Source organism: Equus quagga, chromosome 2 (genome assembly GCF_021613505.1).
Source record: "Equus quagga isolate Etosha38 chromosome 2, UCLA_HA_Equagga_1.0, whole genome shotgun sequence".
Taxonomy (NCBI): Eukaryota; Metazoa; Chordata; class Mammalia; order Perissodactyla; family Equidae; genus Equus; species Equus quagga.
The window spans coordinates 164,598,112-164,620,032 of NC_060268.1; the positions used below are offsets into that span (position 1 = coordinate 164,598,112).

A 21,921-nucleotide genomic window follows, 5' to 3' on the forward strand; every position below is an offset into this window, starting at 1 on the left:
AAGGGGCCAGAGACGCTCGGACGCGGCGGTGGAGGCTGAGGCGCGGGGTCGGGGCCGGCGGACTGGGGACCCGGGCGAGTAGCGGCCGCGGAGGCTCGAGGGGTCAGTACCGGCGGGGCGGCTCGCACGCTCCGGAGGCCTGCGCCTTCCCCCAGCCCGCGTCTCTGCTCCGAGGCAGCCGCACGTTGGGAGGGGGAGGGGGCGTGGAGGCCGCGGCCCGGTCCGGTCGGGGCCGGCGGGCGGGGGTCTGGCCGCCGCCTCAGAGTCCCGCAGGCCCGGCCGCGTCCGCTCTAACGCCCCAGGCTGCGGAGGGCCGGCCCCGGTTCCCTCCTTCTGGGCCCGGACCCGGAGCGCGGCGGCGCGGGCCCGCCCCCTCCAGGACCCCCGCCTCACTTAGAGGGGCGCTCTCCGGCGAGGGCCTCCTCCTCAGGCCCGCGAAGGCCGGTGTTCATTTTTATCGGGGCGGGGGGCGTGGGGAGGCATCTTTCGGGCCCGACTGGAATCCCGGGAGGAAACTCTGCGCCCTCCCCGCCCCTCGGCCCCCCCCCGGAGGCCCTCCGCAGAGGCGGCCCCGGCCCGGCGTTCCCAGCCCCGGGCCCTGCGGCCGCCCCGGCCCAGCATCCCCCGGCCGGGGCTGGGGGTCGCGGGGCGGCAGGCCCGGCCGCCGCGGGAGGGGCGGAGGGCGCTGCAAGGGGACACGTGCCCGTCGCCCCGGCCCTGCGCGCACTTCGCGGCGCCTCTCCCCGGGCAGAGGGTAGCTCTTTTAGTTTAAATGAAGTCTCCCGGAGACAACAAAGCCAGGAAGGGAGCCCCCTTTCTGTAAAACGCGTGCTGTGTCTGCTGCATTTGTCAATTTGGTACCGCAAGGTACCCGGGGAGGGTTTTTTTCTGCCAGAGCTTCAAAACTGTCTGCAGACGTCAGTATCGCCCGTCTGCCCAGGCCCCTGTGAGAACTGGCTACGGAGCCAGGAACTGTAGTATGTTCAAACCATTAAAACGATTAAAAATGCAGCTTCGTGTGGGGAAAAAAGTCACTGCCTGTTTTTACTTGTATTTTTACTGTTAAGTTTTGGAATTTTGGCATTCTTGCTAATGTAAGGCTTTTTAGGAAACTACCGTATAGTTTTTCAAAAAGGGACCACTGTAGATGTGTTCTAAATTTAACTATTGTTATTTATACCCTTAACTTTTTCCTTATAGTTTTATTCCTTAATATCTCAGCAGGCATCTTTGAATTATATTTTGATTGGTTTTTCTGTTGTAGTAATGAGAAAGGAAAAATAGTTGCTAGGAGTGCAAAAATAAATGACACTGATATTTTCCGTAGTGCTCACTTTTGCATCATTGTGGTTGAAAGCTTTTAGCTGATTTTAAGTTGGTAATTAGCTGTGATTGTAGCCTTGGAATGAATGCAAGTAATTTTCTAGTTATCGTATGGTCTGAACTTGACTCCAGAAAGTGTCGGAGTGGTTTATGAGGTATATTTCAGGAAGTTCATTTTTTGGGGAGGGACTAGAGTGGGAGGGTGAGGCTCTATCTTTTAGGGAATGTTTTGGCAATTGATTACTACTTCTGATTGTGTGTTTCTGTGAAACACACTGGGGAAATGAAAACTGTTTAATTTCAAAGAATTTTAACTTATGTATAGTTTGGTTTTCTTATTGAAAATTAATTTTATAGTTTAATATGAAGGATGCAGGGTTTAGATTTTTCACTTTACATTTTAAGTTTGGGACAAAAATCTTGAGGATTGTTAACTGGAAAAAATTTCCACTACTTCGAAGAGAGTAAAAACATGAAACACATCTTTATCCTTCTCTAAACTTTTAAAACGTCTCTGTCGCTATCAAGCATGACTGAGTTCTTGATTGTGTTATCATTGTCTGAAGACACAGACAGGACTATATGTTTTGTTATGATTACTTAATAAAAACAAACTTGGTAAGTTATAGATAATAGTCATTACCTGATAATTTTCTTTGCCCAACTGAATGTCTTCTGTATAATAGCTTAAAATATTATTTTTAGTTTTTGGAAAGCAGTATTTAAAAGTTTGATATAACAATAGGAGTGTATGTTTTAATAAGCTACTCTCTGTTAACCCTAAAAAAGAATCTTCCTGTGGAATATTCAAATCTTGTATTGAATTTGTGCAAACAGTACTGGAGTTAGAAGGTTTGGATTCTCATCCTGGTTCTTCCACTGAGCAGCTATCTGTGGACAGATCACCTGTCTTCTCTGAATCTGTTGAGTTGTCTGTAAAATGGAGTACCTACCTCAGCATTGTTCTGAGAGGTGTCTGAAATAATGCGTACCAAATTCTTTTTGAATTTTAAAGGGCTTTATGATATTGGTTATAATCATTTCATTTCCTTTATTAGCTAGGTACTGAAGAAAGTAGTCTCTCAAAGATTATACTTGCATCAAGTATGAAAAAAGATTTTTTAATGTAACTAGTTTAAAAAACGCATATACACATCATATGACATTTTCGCTTTCCTGTAACACATAATTCTTATACTGAGATGAAACAGTATTTTCAGCCACAGAGGACACTAAATATTTAGGTTGGCAAACTATTTTTGTTCATACATCTATGTGTATCTCTATATACATATTTTTAAGGTTCGTTTTTTTCCCCTAAATCTGGAGTTGGTGGGAATTAGGATTTGAAAGGTAAAAAATATAGAATCATCTGTGTCTGTTTATTCTGAATAGAATTAGAGAGTGGTTGCACCATTTTCTGAACTTCTGAAGCAATGTGATAGCATCTTAGTAGCTTAAGGATTATAGTATAATATTGAGAAGTTTATGATTTTAGCATAAGATGTGTTTATTTTTGTTTTACTAAATAATATCCTTTCCTGGAGAAAAGGGCTATAAACTTATAAGATGTTAAAATAGTATATATTGATGAATTTAAGTCAGTTTCACCTTTGAGTCCCAGGAAGCATCATAGATCATTATCCTAAAATGACATCTAACAGTAGGTTATGTTAGATGAAAAAGATATATCTCTCTGTAATTATCTTATTAGTCATTTTCATTAATTTGTGCATTTCATATCCTAGAAGAGCACGCTGCTAGTGAAATGACTGTAAGTGACTGGAAGGGCTTAGATCTAACCTGTGACTTAAGCAGATAAATACTTAAGTACTCTAAACTGCTATTTAAAAGTATTTCCAGAGAGATTCTGAAATCATATTTTGGTTATACCTTCTGATAATAGTTTTTATGAAAGTATGTCTTGATAGTCTTTCTTTCAAATAAGATTGAATTTGTATCACTAATTTAATTATCTAAATAGAAGTTAATTGATTTCATCAAAACCTTCCAGCATTAATAATTTTTAAGCCATTTTGAAACCAAGGTGTAAAATATCAAGATGCTGATATTGTACTTCTTTCTGAAATAGGCAGGACTTTTTAAAAAAAAGAATGGATTTTTCAGATTGTAAAAATAATGCTGTCATTATAGAAAATGCTGATTTAAAAATTTTCTCCCAAAGTCTTACAATAGTAATTATAGATACCTAGGTGATGAAATGGCAGATATATCTGCCTTCAGATATGTTGTAGTATGAAAAGTAACACTATCATGTGCTATTCTTGATTAACCAAAACTGGTGTTTGTATTTTGTAGTAGTTCTCATAATTTATTGGTAGCAAAGTCTCCAGTATTTATGTATATCAGATTAATTATGAGGCTGAGTATTCCTAAAAAATTTGAGTGTGTATATACTCCTTTAACTTGAAATAAACTGTATAGCAAATATATCTTTTAATTCCAAGTTTAAGGGATGCTTTGATATATCCGGAAATACGGGCGCTTTTTTTTTTTTTTTTTTTGACACAGATAAGCTTGTCAAGGAGATTGAAACCAGACATTAATTAGGGTAAGCTATCCTTGAAAGTATCCTTGAAAGTGAACTGTTTAAAAAAAAAAAAATGGAATTATTTGGTGATTTTTTTTTTTTTTTTTTTTTTTTTTTTTTACAGTGTGATTAAGTAAACTGAATATACCTTAATTATATCGGTTTGGAAGATGTTGAAATTTTTCTTTTTTTTTTTAAAGAAATAGCTCCCAAAGGAAGACTTCCATTTGGTAATTTAATCAGTGCAAGCAAAATTAAGGAACAATGGATGTAGAAAACGAGCAGATACTAAATGTAAACTCCACAGGTAAGTAATCCTATGTTGAACGTTGTGTTGTGAGCAAGTTTCAGGGCATACCAGATTTTATGAAAACATCATATTAAAACTGTCTTTATTTTAAAAACTCTCTTATTCATGTACAAGAAAATAGCATGAAATTACAATACATGATGCTTGTATTGTAACATATAATCATGCTATTACAAAATAGCATGAAAAATACAAGAAAATCAATAAAAACTTGATTTTTAAAATCAAGTTTGTGGTTCTTATTTTTATGGAAATTTATCATGTCTTTATTTTTTTATTTGTTTTGAGGAAGATTAGCCCTGAGCTAACTACTGCCAATCCTCCTCTTTTTACTGAGGAAGACTGTCCCTGAGCTAACATCCATGCCCATCCATGCTGTGGTAGGTGGGACGCCTACCACAGCATGGCTTTTTGCCAAGTGGTGCCCTGTCTGTACCCGGGATCTGAACTGGTGAACCCCCCGGGCTGCAGAGAAGCAGAACGTGGGAACTTAACCTTTGCACCACCGGGCTGGCCCTCATGTCTTTGTTTTTCTGCCTATCCTTTGATATTCCATACATTCTTATTCTCCAGTATTTATAATAAACTATATGGTACAGAATGGAGAGTAGTGAACTTGCTGATTAGTGTTTTCACATGAGCTAATTAGTGATTTCTACAATAAAAACTATTATTGGTATCTTTGATATCTTTCCTAATTAATAATTTATATAAATTACCTATGGGTATTTTCCTTGATTTTCCATGATGTTTCAAAGTCACATTATTATCATAAAATTGGTTTTGTGGAATAGATATCCAAATGCTGAGTAACTTCAGACAATTTAAAATGTATTTATAGCTTTCAGAATAATCTTTGTAGAGAGTTAAATAGGATTTTGAGATATTCTCAACAGAGTGTTTTTCATATTGGTATATGTTAGATAATTCTTTGCTTTATAATTTTATTAATATTGAAAGGATTTCTATTTTCTGTAATTTAAGTATATTTATCATACTTCATTTTTAATACTATAGCTTCCTTTTTTCAGTGACTTTGATTCACTATTGTGTAAAAGTTATATAGTTTTCTTTGATCAGAGCAGACACTTTGAAGTTGAAACTTCTTTGCCATTTTATATTTACAAACTTTCTGATTTAAAGTGTGCTAGAAAGTTAAAAAAACTTACTGCAATAATTAATGATTATTTTGGTGCTGCTATATACAATAGCTATATAAGTACTTGCTTTTTAGGATTATAAATGGTATAATGTTCCTGTATCAGTGAGGTGGGGATGATGGTAATACAATTTAAGAATGTATTTCCCATATGGATAATTGCTTCTTTTCTGCACTGTCCGGTATGATAACCACTAGCCCTATGTGGCCATTGAGCATTTGAAATGTTACTTGTCTGAACTGAGATGTACTGTAGGTGCAAAATATCCGCCAGATTTCAAGAGACTTGGTATGAAGGAAAGAAGGTGAAATACCTCAATAACTTTTTATATTCATTAACATATTGAAATGATCAAATGGGTCTATTAGATTAAATAAAATATATGAACATTAATTTCACCTGTTTCTTCTTTTTAATATGGATACAAGGAAATATAAACTTACGTATTTGGTCTTCATTATATTTTTATTAGACAGCACAGCTGTAAGTTTTATACTTTTTGTTTTCTGACTATAACAAGTCCTAGTTCTAACCCTGTTTTTGATGCCTCTGCCCACTTATGCCTTAAAAAAAAAGACTTATAGTTCTTCAATACTTGGATGTGCCCAAGACAAACCATCTTTGCGGTAAATTTTTCCTGTAGCAAATAGTCCAAGTCAGACAGACTAGTGTACTAATTCTAGCTTCCACTTTTACCAGCTCTGTTACTTTGGGGAAGTAAGTTATTTGCTATGACCTTCAGTTTCATTATGTATAAAGCTGGGGTATAAATACTCAATATTATCTCTATAGTTTTATTGTTAGGACTAAGTGAGATATAGTGTATGTGTGTCATGCCCATAGCACATGCTATGTATGTAACAAGTGAAAATATGTTAATATTAATCCTAATTATCCCACTCAGTGGACCAGTAATTGAAAATGCAGTTGTCTGGTACTGTGGGAGTATAAGTTGGATTGGTTACTACCGAGATGTCAGAGAATTCAGAAAGAGGGAATTAGTACATGGTAGAAAATAATTTTGAAGTCACCACATTCTGTACTCAGGTTACCACATTTTGTACTCAGGTTTTTTATCTTTTTAATTTTGGTTTTCTTAAAGTCAGATTGGTAGTGGTTATGGAACTTCAAAACTTAGTTGAGTGTGAATAGCAACTATAAAAGAACAATTGATATAGACATGGGTTAAAAGTTATAAGGTCTGATATACAAAATATACCTAGGTGTTTCTGCCACTGCAGACACACAAAGATATATTTGAAAAGATATTAAAATATTTGAAGAAAAGAAACTCAGGTGTGGCAAAATATTTAAATTGAATATTTTACAAGGGACAGTATTGAGTATTTTATTATACTTCTAAGTCCTTTATCTTTTGGATGAGTTTGGTGGTTCACCTTAATTGTAGAATAATGAAAGCAGTACATTACAACTGGATGTTTAATGTTTTCTTCCATCACCCACACTTACTTGAAACCCCATCTAATTTGTCTGATCTCTAGTCTTTCCTTCTCCTTCCTCTTGATCTTCTGCTTTTCTCTCTTTACATTTACTCTCTTGTTCATCCTGTCTCTTTAGCTGTCACCGCTCTGCTGTATTCTGGCTTTATATTTTCTACAGTTACGGTCATCTGAGATTCAAATGTGGATTTGAATCCTGGCCATAATCCATTTTACATATGTAACTTTTCTATGAAACATCTTCCATCTCTAAATGAGGATAAACAGCTTCATTATAGAGCTTTGTGAGGATTATAGACCACATATCTAAAGTGCCTAGCACAGTTTCTAGAATGTAACAATAGTGAAGGTGATGACAAGTAGTAGTAGTAGTCATAGTAGTTTAGTATACTTATGACTCCTAGTAATCATAGTAGTTTAGTTATGATGATGCCCCAAACTCACCTTTCTAACACTGTCTTCCTCTCTTAGTCTAAAAACTTTTAAGACATTCTTTCTCTCTTCTTTAATCTATTCTGTTTAAAAGGCCTTTATTTTTTCTTTGAGTGTCACTTTCTTATTTACCCCAAAGTTATTACCCTTGCCCCTTCCAGTTAGTTCGTGACTGAATTACTGCAACATTTTCTTAGCCAGTGTCCCACTTTCTCTTTTTTCTAATATATTCTGTATTGTTCTGCCAAACTCATCCCCCATCACCTACCTATGATGTCCAAGCTCTGACCATTTGAATGTGGGAGTGGTCAGCAATCATTCTGGTGATGTTAGCAAGGGCAAGATCATGGAAAGACCTTAAGTTACAAGGTAATGAGTTAACACTTTATTTTGACCCAGTGGGAATGCTTTGAAAGGGTTTTTCAGTGGGGGCATGTGATAGAAAATCAGTCTGTATGCAGTTTGGAGAATGGTTTGAAGACCAAAGGCAAGGAGACTGCTTTGCTTTCTGAGACTTAGGAAGTAATTTGACTCTACTTAATGTTTTTGTTTGTTTTTTGATTACCACAATGTTTGTTCCTAACTTTTATACTTCTTGTCAAGAATTATAAAGATTTTGACACATCTATGCTTTTTATAGGTAGATTTAAACAATTTTTAGTTTCAGTATATTATCTTACAACATGTTAAAGCCCATGCACGTAGACTTGACACATCCTAATTACAATTGGGAATATTTAAAACCATTTCAGGGATTCAACTCTGACTTGAGTTAGCCATAATAAACAACTCTGGCCCAGGGGTAACTAATTCAGTAACTTTCTGACTTACAAAGTTTTTGGAGCAAAGTTGACTGTTTCCATGTCATATGATCTCCAGGGACATTTGAGTTGATAGTAGGCAGGATACTCGGCTAGATGCTGAGGATACAAAGAAGTACAGAATAGGCATGGTTCCTCTTTTGAGGCTTATGACTTATTTGGAAAAATAAGACTGCTATATAAAAATAAAGTGTTTTATGTGATGTCGTAAATGAATGTTGTGTGAGCATTAGTGTTCTTGTGGTTAGAACTGTTAGGAAAGTTTTCATGGAGGAAGTAAGACTTGAGCTGTATCTTAAAGGATTTTGATAACTGAAAAGAGTAGTGAGGATGACATTCTAAACGGGACCATTGGGAACTCCAAATACATTGCTGTCTTTCAGGGGATAAGGTGCAAATCTTATATAGGCTGGAAGATTTTCAGAGGAAGGTAAGTAATAGGAGTCAAGTTTGGAGAGATGCATTAGGACTTTGAGATGATGACTTTGAAAGCAAGCTTTATTTTTGAAAGCAGTGAAGCATCAGCAGTTCACTTTAGTAATCATATGTGATCACTTATTTTGCCAAATGCCTTTCAGACTCTTTGGATTAGTAATATTTCCTAGGTAACTGTAATTAATCATGAGGTGTTTGGCAAGTTATTTAAATACTCTCAGCCTTAGTTTCCGTATCTCTATAAATGATGTAATAAAGCTCTCAAACTTGTGGGTAAATGACAGCATAATGCCCGATGAATGGTAGGCATTCTGTAAATATTAGTTTATCTCCCTTCTTTCAAGATCCTTAGTCTCTTCTATCTCCAATTGCTTCACTCTGTTAGCTCACAAAAATCTAAAGGTTTTATATTTGGTGTTTATATTAACATGGATTTTATGACCTAAACTCATGAGATAATATGGTTTCAGTAAACTTTGTTCATTAAAATTCAGTGCATTAGTTTACTTTGCATGATAATACGGAAACTAATCATACTTAGTTGTCATTTATTAGGTTGAACCATATGAAATTGACAATATGCGACTGTTCCTGACTTACAAAAATGGTAATTTCATGTGATTCAACCTAATGTAATTTAAAACTATACCTGGTATAAGAGTAGATGATTAAAATACTTACATAGAATTTTCTTTTTTCATTTTCCTCTTTAAGATCCTGATAATTTAAGTGACTCTCTCTTTTCTGGCGATGAAGAAAATACTGGGACTGAGGAAATAAAGAATGAGATAAATGGAAATTGGATTTCGGCATCCTCCATTAATGAAGCTAGAATTAATGCCAAGGCTAAAAGACGACTACGGAAAAACTCATCCCGGGACTCTGGCAGAGGCGATTCGGTCAGTGATAACGGAAGTGAAGCCCTTAGAAGTGGAGTAACTGTACCAACCAGTCCAAAGGGAAGGTTGCTAGACAGGCGATCCAGATCTGGGAAAGGAAGGGGACTACCAAAGAAAGGTTGGTATATACCATGGCCAAAGAAACAAATGGAAAAAAAATACTGTCGGTTCTTATACTACCATTTCCTTACTTTAGGAATGAGAGAAATTTAAACAATGATGATGTAAGGTTTTATGTTTGTGTATATTTTTGCATAGTAATAATCTGAGGACTATCCCACTTTTTCTTTAAGTTGAGCCTTTTTCTTGTTTGAATATATTTAGTTTTCTTGAGCAGAATTTTCTCTCATTTCCAGCAAAATACACACAGATGCTTTTCACAGTTATGAATTGTGCGTGTACTCTCTAACTTTACTTGAAAGAAGTGGGGTCAGAAATTTATCATACCTATTATCTAATGAATCTAATTAGGTCCATTGTTAAGAATGGTAATGATAAATATAATACATGATAAATATAAATTTGGTAATACCTGGGTCAGAATTTTAATGATTTCATAGATCAGGTTCTGAGTTTTCTTTAGCTCTATTTATTTTGGGTACGGAAGTGGAATGGTGTATTTCACTGTTCTATCTCCAGTGCCTGGAATGGTGAGTAGCAGTGTAGGTACTTAAATGTTTGTTGAATGAGGGGTTTGTCAGCTTCTGTCTATAGTAGAATTTTGATGCAACTTGGAGATTTCACCAGCTTCCAAATGGTGGGAGCTTCAATTTGTGGTCTAGGATTCTTGCAAAATATTTTTGTGATCTGTCAAAAATTGTTAGTCCTGGGGCCAGCCCTGTGGTGTAGTGGTTAAGTTCAGCACACTCTACTTCAGTGGCCCAGGTTTGTGGGTTTGGATCCCAGGTATAGACCTACACCACTCATCAGCCATGCTGTGGTGGTTACCCGCATACAAAATAGAGGAAGCTTGGCCCAGTTGGTAGCTTAGAGCTAATCTTCTTAAGCGAGAAAAGAGGATTGGCAATGGATGTTAGCTCAGGGGTGAGTCTTCCCCAGCAAAAAAATCCTGAATAACGAAATAAAACAATGGTTACTCTTGTTGAATGTCTCTACAACCATTGGTTGTATCAAAATGAAACTTAGTTATCAGATTCTGCTTTACTCTGGTGGTAAGGATTATACTCTAGTTATAAAAACCTCCAAAAAATATCGGTGATATTGTAAAGTTCTTTAAAAATAATGCAGTATATTGAGTCTTACAAAAACATTTCAGTACAGGGGCAGGCCCTGTGGCTGACTGATTAAGTTCATGCACTTCTCTTTCGTGGCCTGGGATTTCGCCAGTTTGGATCCTGGGCATGGACATGGCATGGCTCGTCAGGCCATTCTGAGGCAGCATCCCACATAGCACAGCCAGAAGGATCTACAACTATAATGTTCAACTATGTACTGGGGGGGCTTTGGGGAGAGGAAGGGAAAAAAAAATGAAGAAGATTGGCAACAGTTGTTAGTTCAGGTGCTAGTTTTTTTTAAAAAAAATCATTTCAGTACATTTATGTAGAAAAGCAACTGTGAAAGTTGGAATTGCTAAACTTCTGGTTGCTTTATATATAGAAGCAGACAGAAGTAATCAGTGCTGTTAGTGCTTAAATAGCAATTAGTTATTTGCAATGATTTGCTTGTTGCAGAGTATAGTTTAATGTATACTTTTATATCTAAAGAGTATTTGACTTTAAAACTTTTCATAGTAGTCACTGTGCTTCTTTATTAAATAATTTCTCCCTTGTTGATTTTTCTATGTCACATCTTACTGGCTCAACATATTTCTTTTTGTTTTGGTCCCAAGAAATGTCAAATAAAATTTAGAGCTCAACTGCAACATCACCTCCCTTGAGGTCCCTGATATAGCTATTTTTCTGATCTCTTTTTGGTTTTTGCTTTTATTTTAAAGCATCTGCCTTTATAGTTTTAACTTTATAAGCTGTTTGAACTTGATGTTTGGGAAATAGGTTATAAAATAATATAGTATATAATCATTACTGAAAAAGCAGTGATCTGAATAAAAAGATGTTTATAACTCAACTGGAGAAAGAACTAGCATAGAAATTAAAATACACTCTTTTAGCTGTTAATTAACATCTGAACATCTCGAATTATTTCATATTTCAATTAAAATGAAAATTTATGAACTTTGTGCTCTTTCCTTTCTCAATTCTAAACATTTTCAGGTGGTGCAGGAGGCAAAGGTGTCTGGGGTACACCTGGACAGGTATATGATGTGGAGGAAGTAGATGTGAAGGATCCTAACTATGATGATGACCAGGTATCATTGCTTTACTTTTTTTAAATATATATTTACAATGCATATAAATGTTTTGACCTCATGTTTGTAGTTTACTCATTCATTTTTCAAATTGTATATTCTATATCTATACTAATATCTATCAAATTATATATATGATTATGTATAGTATATATGTCTAAATCACATACATAGTCAGTACTTTCAGACTGTTGGGTTAATTTTGGATTAGGAAACGAAGTTAACTGATAGTAATGTATGCATAATTTTCACTTGATTTTTGAAGTGAGTTTAAAGTAGGTCTTTACAAATTCACTTAGGATTATCAAATTGACTGCTTTTCAATAAATTCTGTTGAGTTAGTATAGTTTCTTTCTGTAGTGATAATTGAGAAGAATATATATTCTTTTGAACATCATAAAAGAGTTATAGATATTAAGTTCCTTTTAAATATTGCTGTTTAGGATGGTAACTATATGGTAAATTTTATTTTTGGAACATGTAGATCTTTTTTTCTAGGGACAGTGCTGGGAATGTAAATTTTTAATATATTTTATAGAGCATTTATATGTATTTGTCTTTTTAATGGAAAATATCTAACTTATAGAAAAGTAGGATAGTATAATGAACCTGCTGTACTCATCTCCCAACTTTACTGACTTCAATAATTAATAGCTCATGGCTAATCATCTTTCATCTTGTACTTCCATTTACTCTTCCTCTTGTGTCCGTCTGCCGCAGCCCCCTGCTCCCCATGCTCTGGATTATTTTGAAGCAAATAACCAGACATTATGACATATTTTTTAAAGTACTATCTTTGCATAAGGTAGGGCATTACGATTGAAAATTTTAGAAAGGAAATTATCAGAGTATACGTTAGATTGTTTTTATTGTGTATTGTTTGTATGTACTTTTATCTATTTTAACTAATAGTTGGACGTGGAAATATTTCTAAGAGAACACTAAAAAATATATTTTAAAATCACTAGAATTTAAATACTATAGACTCTTTGCTAAAAGTTCTCATTTTAATGTATAGTCTTTCAAGTGTATGTTGTTAGACTCAAGCCAGTCACAAGTTGGATATAAACATTTCAGGGCTTTTTTGCAGAGGAGAAGGGGTATAGAAGATTAATGGACAATAATCATCTTTTTGAAATGTCAGTTGAATAGTGCTTTTCCTTAGAGATTTTTTAGTCACTACAACATTGATTTTTGTTATAGGGACTTTTATTATGATAATACTAATCATGAAGGCTTTGGTTCCTGCTTCATTTTTTTAAAAAGTAAAGTTTTAATGAAAATACTAGGTATGACAGGAAACCATCTGAAAGCTTTTTGGTTACTGAAGGATTGGTGAGAGATATAAAAAAGTAGCAAGATATGGGAGGTTGGGAACAAGTCATGTATTTGCTGTGGTTAGTGGTTCTAATCTATAGTATTGGTTTATTGTATTCAGATTTTGTAAAAGAACAGTGACATAGATTCTATTTTTATATAATACAAGTGACCAAAGCATGTAGTGTGTCTTTTTCTTGCCCTGAATGAGGATTACTAACTAGTTGGAATATAAAATTAGAAAACAATTTAAATTTATCTGAATATTTTGTTTTTTAATTTGTAACTCTTTCTCCCTCTTCCCCACCCAGGAGAACTGTGTTTATGAAACTGTGGTTTTGCCTTTGGATGAAACGGCATTTGAGAAAACTTTAACACCAATCATACAGGAATATTTTGAGCATGGAGATACTAATGAAGTTGCGGTAGGTTTAAAGTTGAAAATATAGTTTATCTAATATAGAAGAGAAAAACCCTATTAGAAGCAAAACATCATGTCCAGAATGATCTTGGAGCACTGAATAATTAAGCATTTTTCTTTGGTATAAATGAATTTCTAACTAAGAAATGGAGTAAAATTTCATTAATGTAGATCAATTCTTGCCTATTTGGGATCTGATGAGGGCTATTTGTCATTTTCTGCTATGAAAAATGGCACAACACGATATTTTAATAACTTTTATAATTATAACATTTTTATAATTTATAGTTTATGAAATATAATTTTAACAATTTTGAGGCATTTATGGACCTTCTGAAACCTTTTCAGGGATCTCAGTTAAAAATGCCTTAGTTCCAGTTTTTTGACTTTCATTTCAATGCTCAGGATTAGGATAAAATTTATCTTTGTACTCTGTCCAGTAAAAATAACACAGATTTAAAGATTTGAAAAAAGAGTGTTTACAGAAACCAAGATAAATTTGAAACATAATTTCCATGGGAACATTTACCGTGTTATGCATTGTTCAAAAAGTAAATCTAGAAGGGCAAAATAAAATTATTGGTCTAGTTAAGATTACTGAAAAGTAGTAGAATTGTAACTGTTTAGAAGACTTATAATTTAGATTCTTTTAATTCAGACTGGGCTTTCTTGGTTTGTCTGATACCATGAGGCTTAATATCTTTGGATGTGTACCATGTGGAGGAATTTGTAATAGGAGATTGCTGCCTTTTTGAAGCTCAGTCAAGTGAGGGAAATGATATATAAACAGATTATTAAAATATAATGTGAACCATTCTATTATAGAGGAAGAGTTTAATAAGTCCTGTGAAGGCAGGGACAGTTGTAATCCTCTTACCTACCTAGCAAGGGACCAGTGGTATTCTATGTGTTTATTCACTGCGTAATACTATGAGCAGAGTGTTAGAGAAGCATAAAATGGAGCGCGATAGAAGAGATGATTCTGAGGCATCTAACGATGGTTAGGAGTTTGCCAGGATAAGACAGTTGAAGAGGGTTTTCCAGGAAGGAGGAATATCATGTTTAAAGGCAATGAGTGAGTTGTTCAAGCGCAGTCCAGGAAGATGAAATGGAGTGGGAAGAGACTACTAACAAGGCCACCAGTTAGGTGCCTGTGAAAATAGTTCTGGCACCCTTTTAGTAGTATGATGTAAATATTCTGAGGAAACTTTAAAAGGAAAGGCACTCTAAGTAACTGGAATTTACTGTCTAGAGTCATGCTGCCTATATTTCATTTCCAACTTGGCCATTCCAGCTGTGTGCCCTCAGCAAATACTTAATTTTTCTGTGCTTTGGCTCTGATGAGTAGGGTGTGATACCTCCTTCAAAGGGTTATTTCGAGTATTAAATAAGATATAAAATAAAGGGGCTGTTATAATGCCTGGTGCATTATAAGTGCTCAGTAAGTCTTAGCTGCTGCTATTATATTTTTAATAGGAAATTTTAACTTTATCCCAGCATTTAAAACAATAATCCTACTTAAAAACAAAGGTTTAAGATCTCATTTTAAACTTTATATGAAAGTAAATTTTTGTGTGAAGAGAAAGCTTTGAAGAAAATAGAGTATAAACAGCTTAGACAATGTAAAATGAATCTCTCCACAAATGCTCATAAAATAGTATTCCTAGAAATAGTATTAATAGATTATAAAGCAGGTTAGTTAACTCCTAACACTAAACTTAGCAATATTAGGTGGATTAATAAACTATTTTAGGTGTAATTCACATTCTTGAGTTTAGTAATGTTCAGACAGTTAAAGCTTGACAAAGTGGATCAATATCTAATTTATATGCAGAGAAAGATGTATTTATCCTATCCTACAAAATATGACTGCTTCTCTGATTATTTCTAAAGGGAGAAAGGTAAGGATATATGGATAAAATCTTGATTTTTTTTTTTTTTTAAAGATTGGCACCAGAGTTAACATGTGTTGCCAATCTTCTCTCTCTTTTTATTTTCTTCTTCTCCCCAGAGCCCCTAGTACACAATTGTATATTCTAGTTGTAGGTTCTTCTGGTTGTGCTATGTGAGACGCCACCTCAGCATGGCTTGATGAGCAGTGTTAGGTCTGCGCCCAGGATCCAAACTGGTGAAAACCTGGGCTGCCCAAGTGGAGCAGGCGAACTTAACCACTCAGCCGTGGGGCTGGCCACAAAATCTTGAGTTTTTTAAAAGTAAAATTATATTAAATTAAAGGCAGTGACATACTTTTTTTTTTTTTTTTGAATAGGAAATGCTAAGAGATTTAAATCTTGGTGAAATGAAAAGTGGAGTACCAGTGTTGGCAGTGTCCTTGGCATTGGAGGGAAAGGCTAGTCACAGAGAAATGACATCTAAGCTCCTTTCTGACCTTTGTGGGACGGTAATGAGCACAAACGATGTAGAAAAGTCATTTGATAAATTGTTGAAAGATCTACCTGAATTAGCACTGGATACTCCTAGAGCACCACAGGTTTGTATGATTCTTCTTTGTGTTCTTTCTCTCTGTCCTCCAGCTACACTTCCAATTATGGAAATAATACCTGCTCCTAGGAAATTTTAGTAGATGAAAGAGGAAAAAATGGCCCGTATTTCCTACCACACACAAAAAAATAGCCCTGTAACTTTTTGGTGTATTTTTCCCTAGCTGTTCTTTAATTTTTTTTCCAAACATAGTTTTTATCATAATATAATTTCATGTCCTACTTCCCCTGTCTCAGTGCTGTGTATGGTTTTTAGGTCATATTTTTTTGCTTTCTGGATATTCTCTATTGTACGTCATTAAGCTGTTATATGAGCTAGGATTTAAAAAAGTGTAATTGTTATAATTGAGGATTGAATTTGCTTGACTAATGTTTATTGTAAAAATAGTCAAATAAGTCTGTTCCCATTGTGGGGAAATAATTAGGCAATTCATGATTTTTGCTTCTGTTAAGATTCTGTCCTCAAAGCCTTATACTTTTATTAGATTTAATACATGCTGACACTAATATGACATAATATGACTTTCTGGTTTGAAATTGAAAACATGTGAAATCATTGCTATTTACTTGACCAAAGCTTTAAATCAAGGTAGGAGCACTTTACTTAAACATTAGTTTAGGAAGAGTATAGGTAGTTTAATTCCTAAATGCCGTTTCTGTAATACTTTCCTGCGACAAACAGTAGTCTGTGTAGGGTATTGAGCTATGATTCAAACATGGACTTTTTTTCTTTTATGCCCATACCCATACTTTAAAAAAGTGATTACATAAGTTCATGTTCATTATAGAATTTTTGAAAAATAAAAGTCAAAAAGGAAGAAAGGCCAGCAAAAATAACCACTGTTAACATTTTGCTGTTAAATCTTCATTCTACTTTCTCTGGGTGTATATCAATGTATGGTTTTTATATATCCTTACATTTTTTGTTTTAATAAAAAATGGAATCATACTGTATGTGCTATTTTGTTAACTTACTTTTTCTCACACCATACAATGTGGTAAACATATTTCCCTATGGCCACATGGTGTGCCATCTTATGTATGTATCATTTTACTACACCTTTATTCTTGGACACTAAAGTTTCCAATTTTTCTAAGACATAATGCTATAAACATACTTTCAGATAAACATTTCTATGCAGCTTTGTCTCTATAAGATATATTCCTTTAATCAGTTTTCTCAGAACACCTAGTCTCATTTTCTTTTTTTCCCCAGAAGAGAGGTTTCTCTTGACTTTGTCATTGACTTAACAAGTATTTTTGATCATATACTGTGTTTCAGGCAGTGTACAGGGTGTTGGGGATTCAGTAGTGAGCAAAACAGATGTCCCCCCACCACCGTTGACACTTAGCTTGATGTGGGAGTATGTGCCAAGCATAACTAGGAGGTGCTAAATAGAGGTTTTTTTCAATATTCCAAGATGTCTTAGGTATTCATTGTGTAGTTTAACCAGTCGTCTTCATTTATGTATTTAGAAATTATGTTCTATAAAGGTTTATTTCAGATTTTTTTATATAGCTCTTTTTTTTTTATTATAGTTGGTGGGCCAGTTTATTGCTAGAGCTGTTGGAGATGGAATTTTATGTAATACCTATATTGATAGTTACAAAGGAACTGTAGATTGTGTACAGGCTAGGTAAGTAAATTAATTTTCCTGCTTAGCATTTCACAATAGGGGAAAATTCTACAGGAGTCCATTGAAATGATGCTTGAATTAATCAGACATTGTGAACATCTGTCATTTGTGTCTATCCTTCACTGTTAAAACAAAGTTGAGAGATAGTTGGCATGATATAGCAAGAAGATCACAGTACTATATTGCAGAAGTACTGAGTTTTAGCTAAACCATCAGCAAACTTTATGTCAAGCCACTCTCCTCTGGGCCTCAGTTTATTTATTTTTAAAATGAAAGGATTGGACTTAAAAAAGGTCCTTCAGGTTTTAACATTGTGTAATAATTTAATATTCTAATAATTTAATATTCTAATAAAGGAGCCCCATTTTAAATTTTATTTAATATTTATGTGCTACAGAAATCTTAGGAAATAATGTTTTTCAATCTTGTTCTTTGGTGTGATAAGCTAAACGTGATATGTGGGGTTGTGCTATATGACTTCATACCTTCCTGGAAACTTAGCTTTGGATTTAGCCATGTCTTAGGTTTTATCCAGTATAGATGTTAATTTCCTAGGACTACTTCAGGGTCATCATGGAAGTGTCACCCTGGTGGGAAAGCATGGATCTATATGACAATTTTATGTGAAATGTTCCTTCTCGGTATAGATCAATTATTTTGTAATAATGTTAGATTTTTGGTGACTGAGAAATGGAAATAATAGAGTATGAGAATATAAACATGAGAAACAAAGTTTTTTTTGCTCCTCACTTTGTATTTTGAAAAAGTTTTTTAGAAGACTTTTAAATGTTAAGTTGCTTTAATGTTATGTGAAATCTTTTAGTGCATATGGTTTTTTTTTCCAACTTTATCCATAATTTGGTCAACTTTAAGCATGTCTGAGTGTCAAAATTAAATTTTTTTTTTTTTTTTGGTAGAGCTGCCCTGGATAAGGCTACTGTGCTCCTGAGTATGTCTAAAGGTGGAAAGCGCAAAGACAGTGTGTGGGGCTCTGGAGGTGGGCAGCAATCTGTTAACCACCTTGTTAAAGAGGTAACTATTGAGTATTGTCTTTAACTTAGTTTGTATGTATTCCTCTAGGGAAATAAACTATGCCCTCTAGCTGGTATTTTTGTGGACAAAAATTAAGATCAGTCTTACAGCTGCCAATGGAAAATTGAATAATCCTTGTATATTTGGCTTTATACCCTTTTGTTATAAATTACACAATAATAATTATTAAATTTTTATGGTTTCCCTGACTTAAAAATGAGACTGTGTTAAGTTAAAATGGCTTTTATGAATAATTCTAAGAAGGCTGTGTATGAACCTCAAAGGAATGTCTCAAGTCTTTTTCTTATATTGGTATGTAAAGTTTTTCAAATACTGTTTAAGTAAGACTTTCTATTTTGTAGTTATTTAATAAATATCCATTTTTATTTGAGCAATTTGAAACTGGGTAGTCTTAGATTATAAATTATGAATGCTAAAGTAGATCAGAGTGCTAGATTTTTGTAAGGCACTTCATTACCTGTATTCATGCTTTAAAGGAAAAAGTAATTGATTTATTGCATTAAAATGCCAGATTTGGGGTCGGCCCAGTGGCGCAGCGGTTAAGTGCACACGTTCCGCTTCAGCAGCCCAGCGTTTGCCAGTTCGGATCCCAGGTCCGGACATGGCACGGCTTGGCACACCGTGCTGTGGTAGGCGTCCCACATATAAAAAGTAGAGGAAGTAGAGGAATTCAAAAAATTCGAAAGTTGTTAGAAAAATTTGAGGTATAAAAACAGTCAAGATACTAGGGCAGTTTGGCAAGAAAATGAAATAAAAGGCATCTAGATTAAAAAGGGAAAAGTGAAACTCTCACTGTTCCCAGATGACATGATCTGTATACAGAAAATCCAAATCCAGATGAATCCACAAAAAAACAAAAACCAAAACCCAACTGTTAATAAATGAATTCAGCATGGTTACAGGATATAAGATCAATATACAAAATTCAGTTCTAATTCTATACACTAGCAATGAATGATCTGAAATGAAATTAAGAAAACAATTGCATTTACAGTAGCATAAAAAAGATTAAAATACTTAGGAATAAATTTAACAAAAGAAGTGCAAGTCTTCTACATTGAAAACTGCAAAACGTTGAAAGAAATTAAAGATAAATAGATATCCCATGTTTATGGGTTGGAAGACTTAATATTGTTAAGATGATAATATTCTCCAAAATTAATATTTTGAGAAACTGCCAAACTATTTTATTGTATGTGAATTATCTCAACAAAAAAATGGTCAAGATAAAAATTGAAATAAAACTACCAATATGTCAATTTGAGGTTGACTTTTAGGTACTCATTTACTTTTTACATAGAAGGATGAGTTGGACAAAGAGGACTTTTAGTAATGTATACGTGCATTTATAATTTATCATTCTCAAAAATGCAAGGAACCTGATGGGAAACATAAATACTTCACATAGCAAAGTTAAAAAACTAAGTGGTATAATTTAAATACTAAATGTATTAATTTATAATTATAAAGTGAAAACACTTTTCAAATGCCATGCTTTAAGTATTTACTTTCCTAAAAGCATGATAATAGGAATTATTCATCAGGATGAATTCTACTGATCAAATTTTACTTTATCTTTTATGAAAATATATTGTAGAAGTTGTAAGTAGTAGATAATAAGATTATTTTATTCAATCTTAGTAGGCGCAAAGGTGATTTTAACAGGCAGTGTCTGGGGAAGAACATTCGTAGTTGAAGTGCCTGTGCTGAAAAACTTCCCCCCCTTTTCTCTGGAGCCATAGATGTTACAATACAAATCTGAACAGGAAAGTCAAGACTTGCCTCTTTAGCTGTAACTGGAAGCTGAATTACTGAATGTTTTAGATAAAAGGTTTCAAATTGTCAGTTATAGAGAAAAGAGAAACTATATGGAAATTTTTGCCCTGTTTAGTAAAGCCTTATTACCATCTCTCATTTTTTGGCTCCCAGTGCACAATTAACGTTATCCTGATGGAAGTGAAAGAGTTTTTGCCACTTTTAAGAATTCATTTTGAGACTTTCAGTTGGTGCCCTCTAGTGGTGTTTAAGATCACTTGTTTCACGAGGAGCATTGAAGCGTTATGGTCACTACTTAGGCCAGGTACATCTTAAGTCTCCTTGTAGATCTCAGTGATTATCAAGATAAACTGAAGCACTGCATGTTCTTCATAATTGTGAACCATTTGAAAATTGGAAATTTACTTTCCAATTCTGAAAAAATTCTGTTACGATCATGTCAAGTCTATATGTTCTTAGATAGCTGTTTGTGACCTGCTGTTTCATCATGTAATATATTGAGATTGGGCTAAATAAATCCTTTAGGCAAATCACAGTTTTTTAAAAAATCTGGAATTCTAATACATCTCAATTTTTAAATCTCATAGATTGATATGCTGCTGAAAGAATATTTACTCTCTGGAGACATATCTGAGGCTGAACATTGCCTTAAGGAACTGGAAGTACCTCATTTTCACCATGAGCTTGTATATGAAGTAAGATTACTGTAACATTCCAAAGAGAATTGTTAGGCATTTCTTTTTGCACTACAGTGAGTTAATGCTTCTTTAATAGCATACTTTTTAAAAATTTTAATGTTAAGGGAGAAAGTTGTTTTTAAATTTTCATAATGATTTTAGTTACATACTACAGAGAGATCTATTTTAGGAGCAGTTTCTTATGTGAATTAATGACTGAAAATTTATTCATTTCTTCAATTTTTAGGCCATTGTAATGGTTTTAGAGTCAACTGGAGAAAGTACATTTAAGATGATTTTGGATTTATTAAAATCCCTTTGGAAATCTTCTACCATTACTCTAGACCAAATGAAAAGAGTGAGTATAATGTTATTTTGGACAATTCTAGGCTTTGACCTTAAATATGTAATGATTGAATAAAACTTATGAATTTTCAGTGAAGTTTTCTTTTAGGTATATTCACTATTATTATGCTTATAGTTTTTTTCTTGTTGGTGGTGAAGAAGATTGGCCCTGAGCTAACATCTGCTGCCAGTTGTCTTATTTTTGCTTGAGGGAGATTGTCCCTGAGCTCACATCTGTGCCAGTCTTCCTCTGTTTTGTATGTGGGACCTTGCCACAGCATGGCTTGATGAGTGGTGTATAGGTCTGTGCCTGGGAGCGAACCTGTGAACCCTGGGCTGCACAACTTAATGCACAAACTTAACCAGTACACCATGGGGCCGGCCCTTCCCCCCTGCTTTTTTAAAATAGTAGTGTTTATGTTTGAACCTCTTGCAGCCATTTCTTGGAAGCTAACATGTCAGTGTTTTTTTTTTACT

The 21,921-nt window shown here is 34.7% G+C and overlaps 1 protein-coding gene across 2 annotated transcripts in view; it reads left to right on the forward strand.

Annotated features, from left to right (window-relative positions):
- The window catches only part of PDCD4 (programmed cell death 4), a 25,760-nt gene continuing 3,839 nt past the window's right edge, over nt 1–21,921 (forward strand). The window contains exons 1-11 of one of the 2 annotated variants that reach the window (XM_046653625.1): nt 28–102; nt 3,856–3,895; nt 4,075–4,181; nt 9,207–9,509; nt 11,623–11,717; nt 13,346–13,459; nt 15,725–15,946; nt 17,496–17,593; nt 18,511–18,625; nt 21,010–21,117; nt 21,347–21,457. In XM_046653625.1, coding sequence (XP_046509581.1) covers nt 4,139–4,181; nt 9,207–9,509; nt 11,623–11,717; nt 13,346–13,459; nt 15,725–15,946; nt 17,496–17,593; nt 18,511–18,625; nt 21,010–21,117; nt 21,347–21,457 — 1,209 coding nt within the window. In that variant the 5' untranslated portion in view covers nt 28–102; nt 3,856–3,895; nt 4,075–4,138. Of the gene's footprint in view, nt 103–3,855; nt 3,896–4,074; nt 4,182–9,206; nt 9,510–11,622; nt 11,718–13,345; nt 13,460–15,724; nt 15,947–17,495; nt 17,594–18,510; nt 18,626–21,009; nt 21,118–21,346; nt 21,458–21,921 lie in introns of both variants that reach the window. The other variant, XM_046653624.1, reaches the window with a different exon arrangement.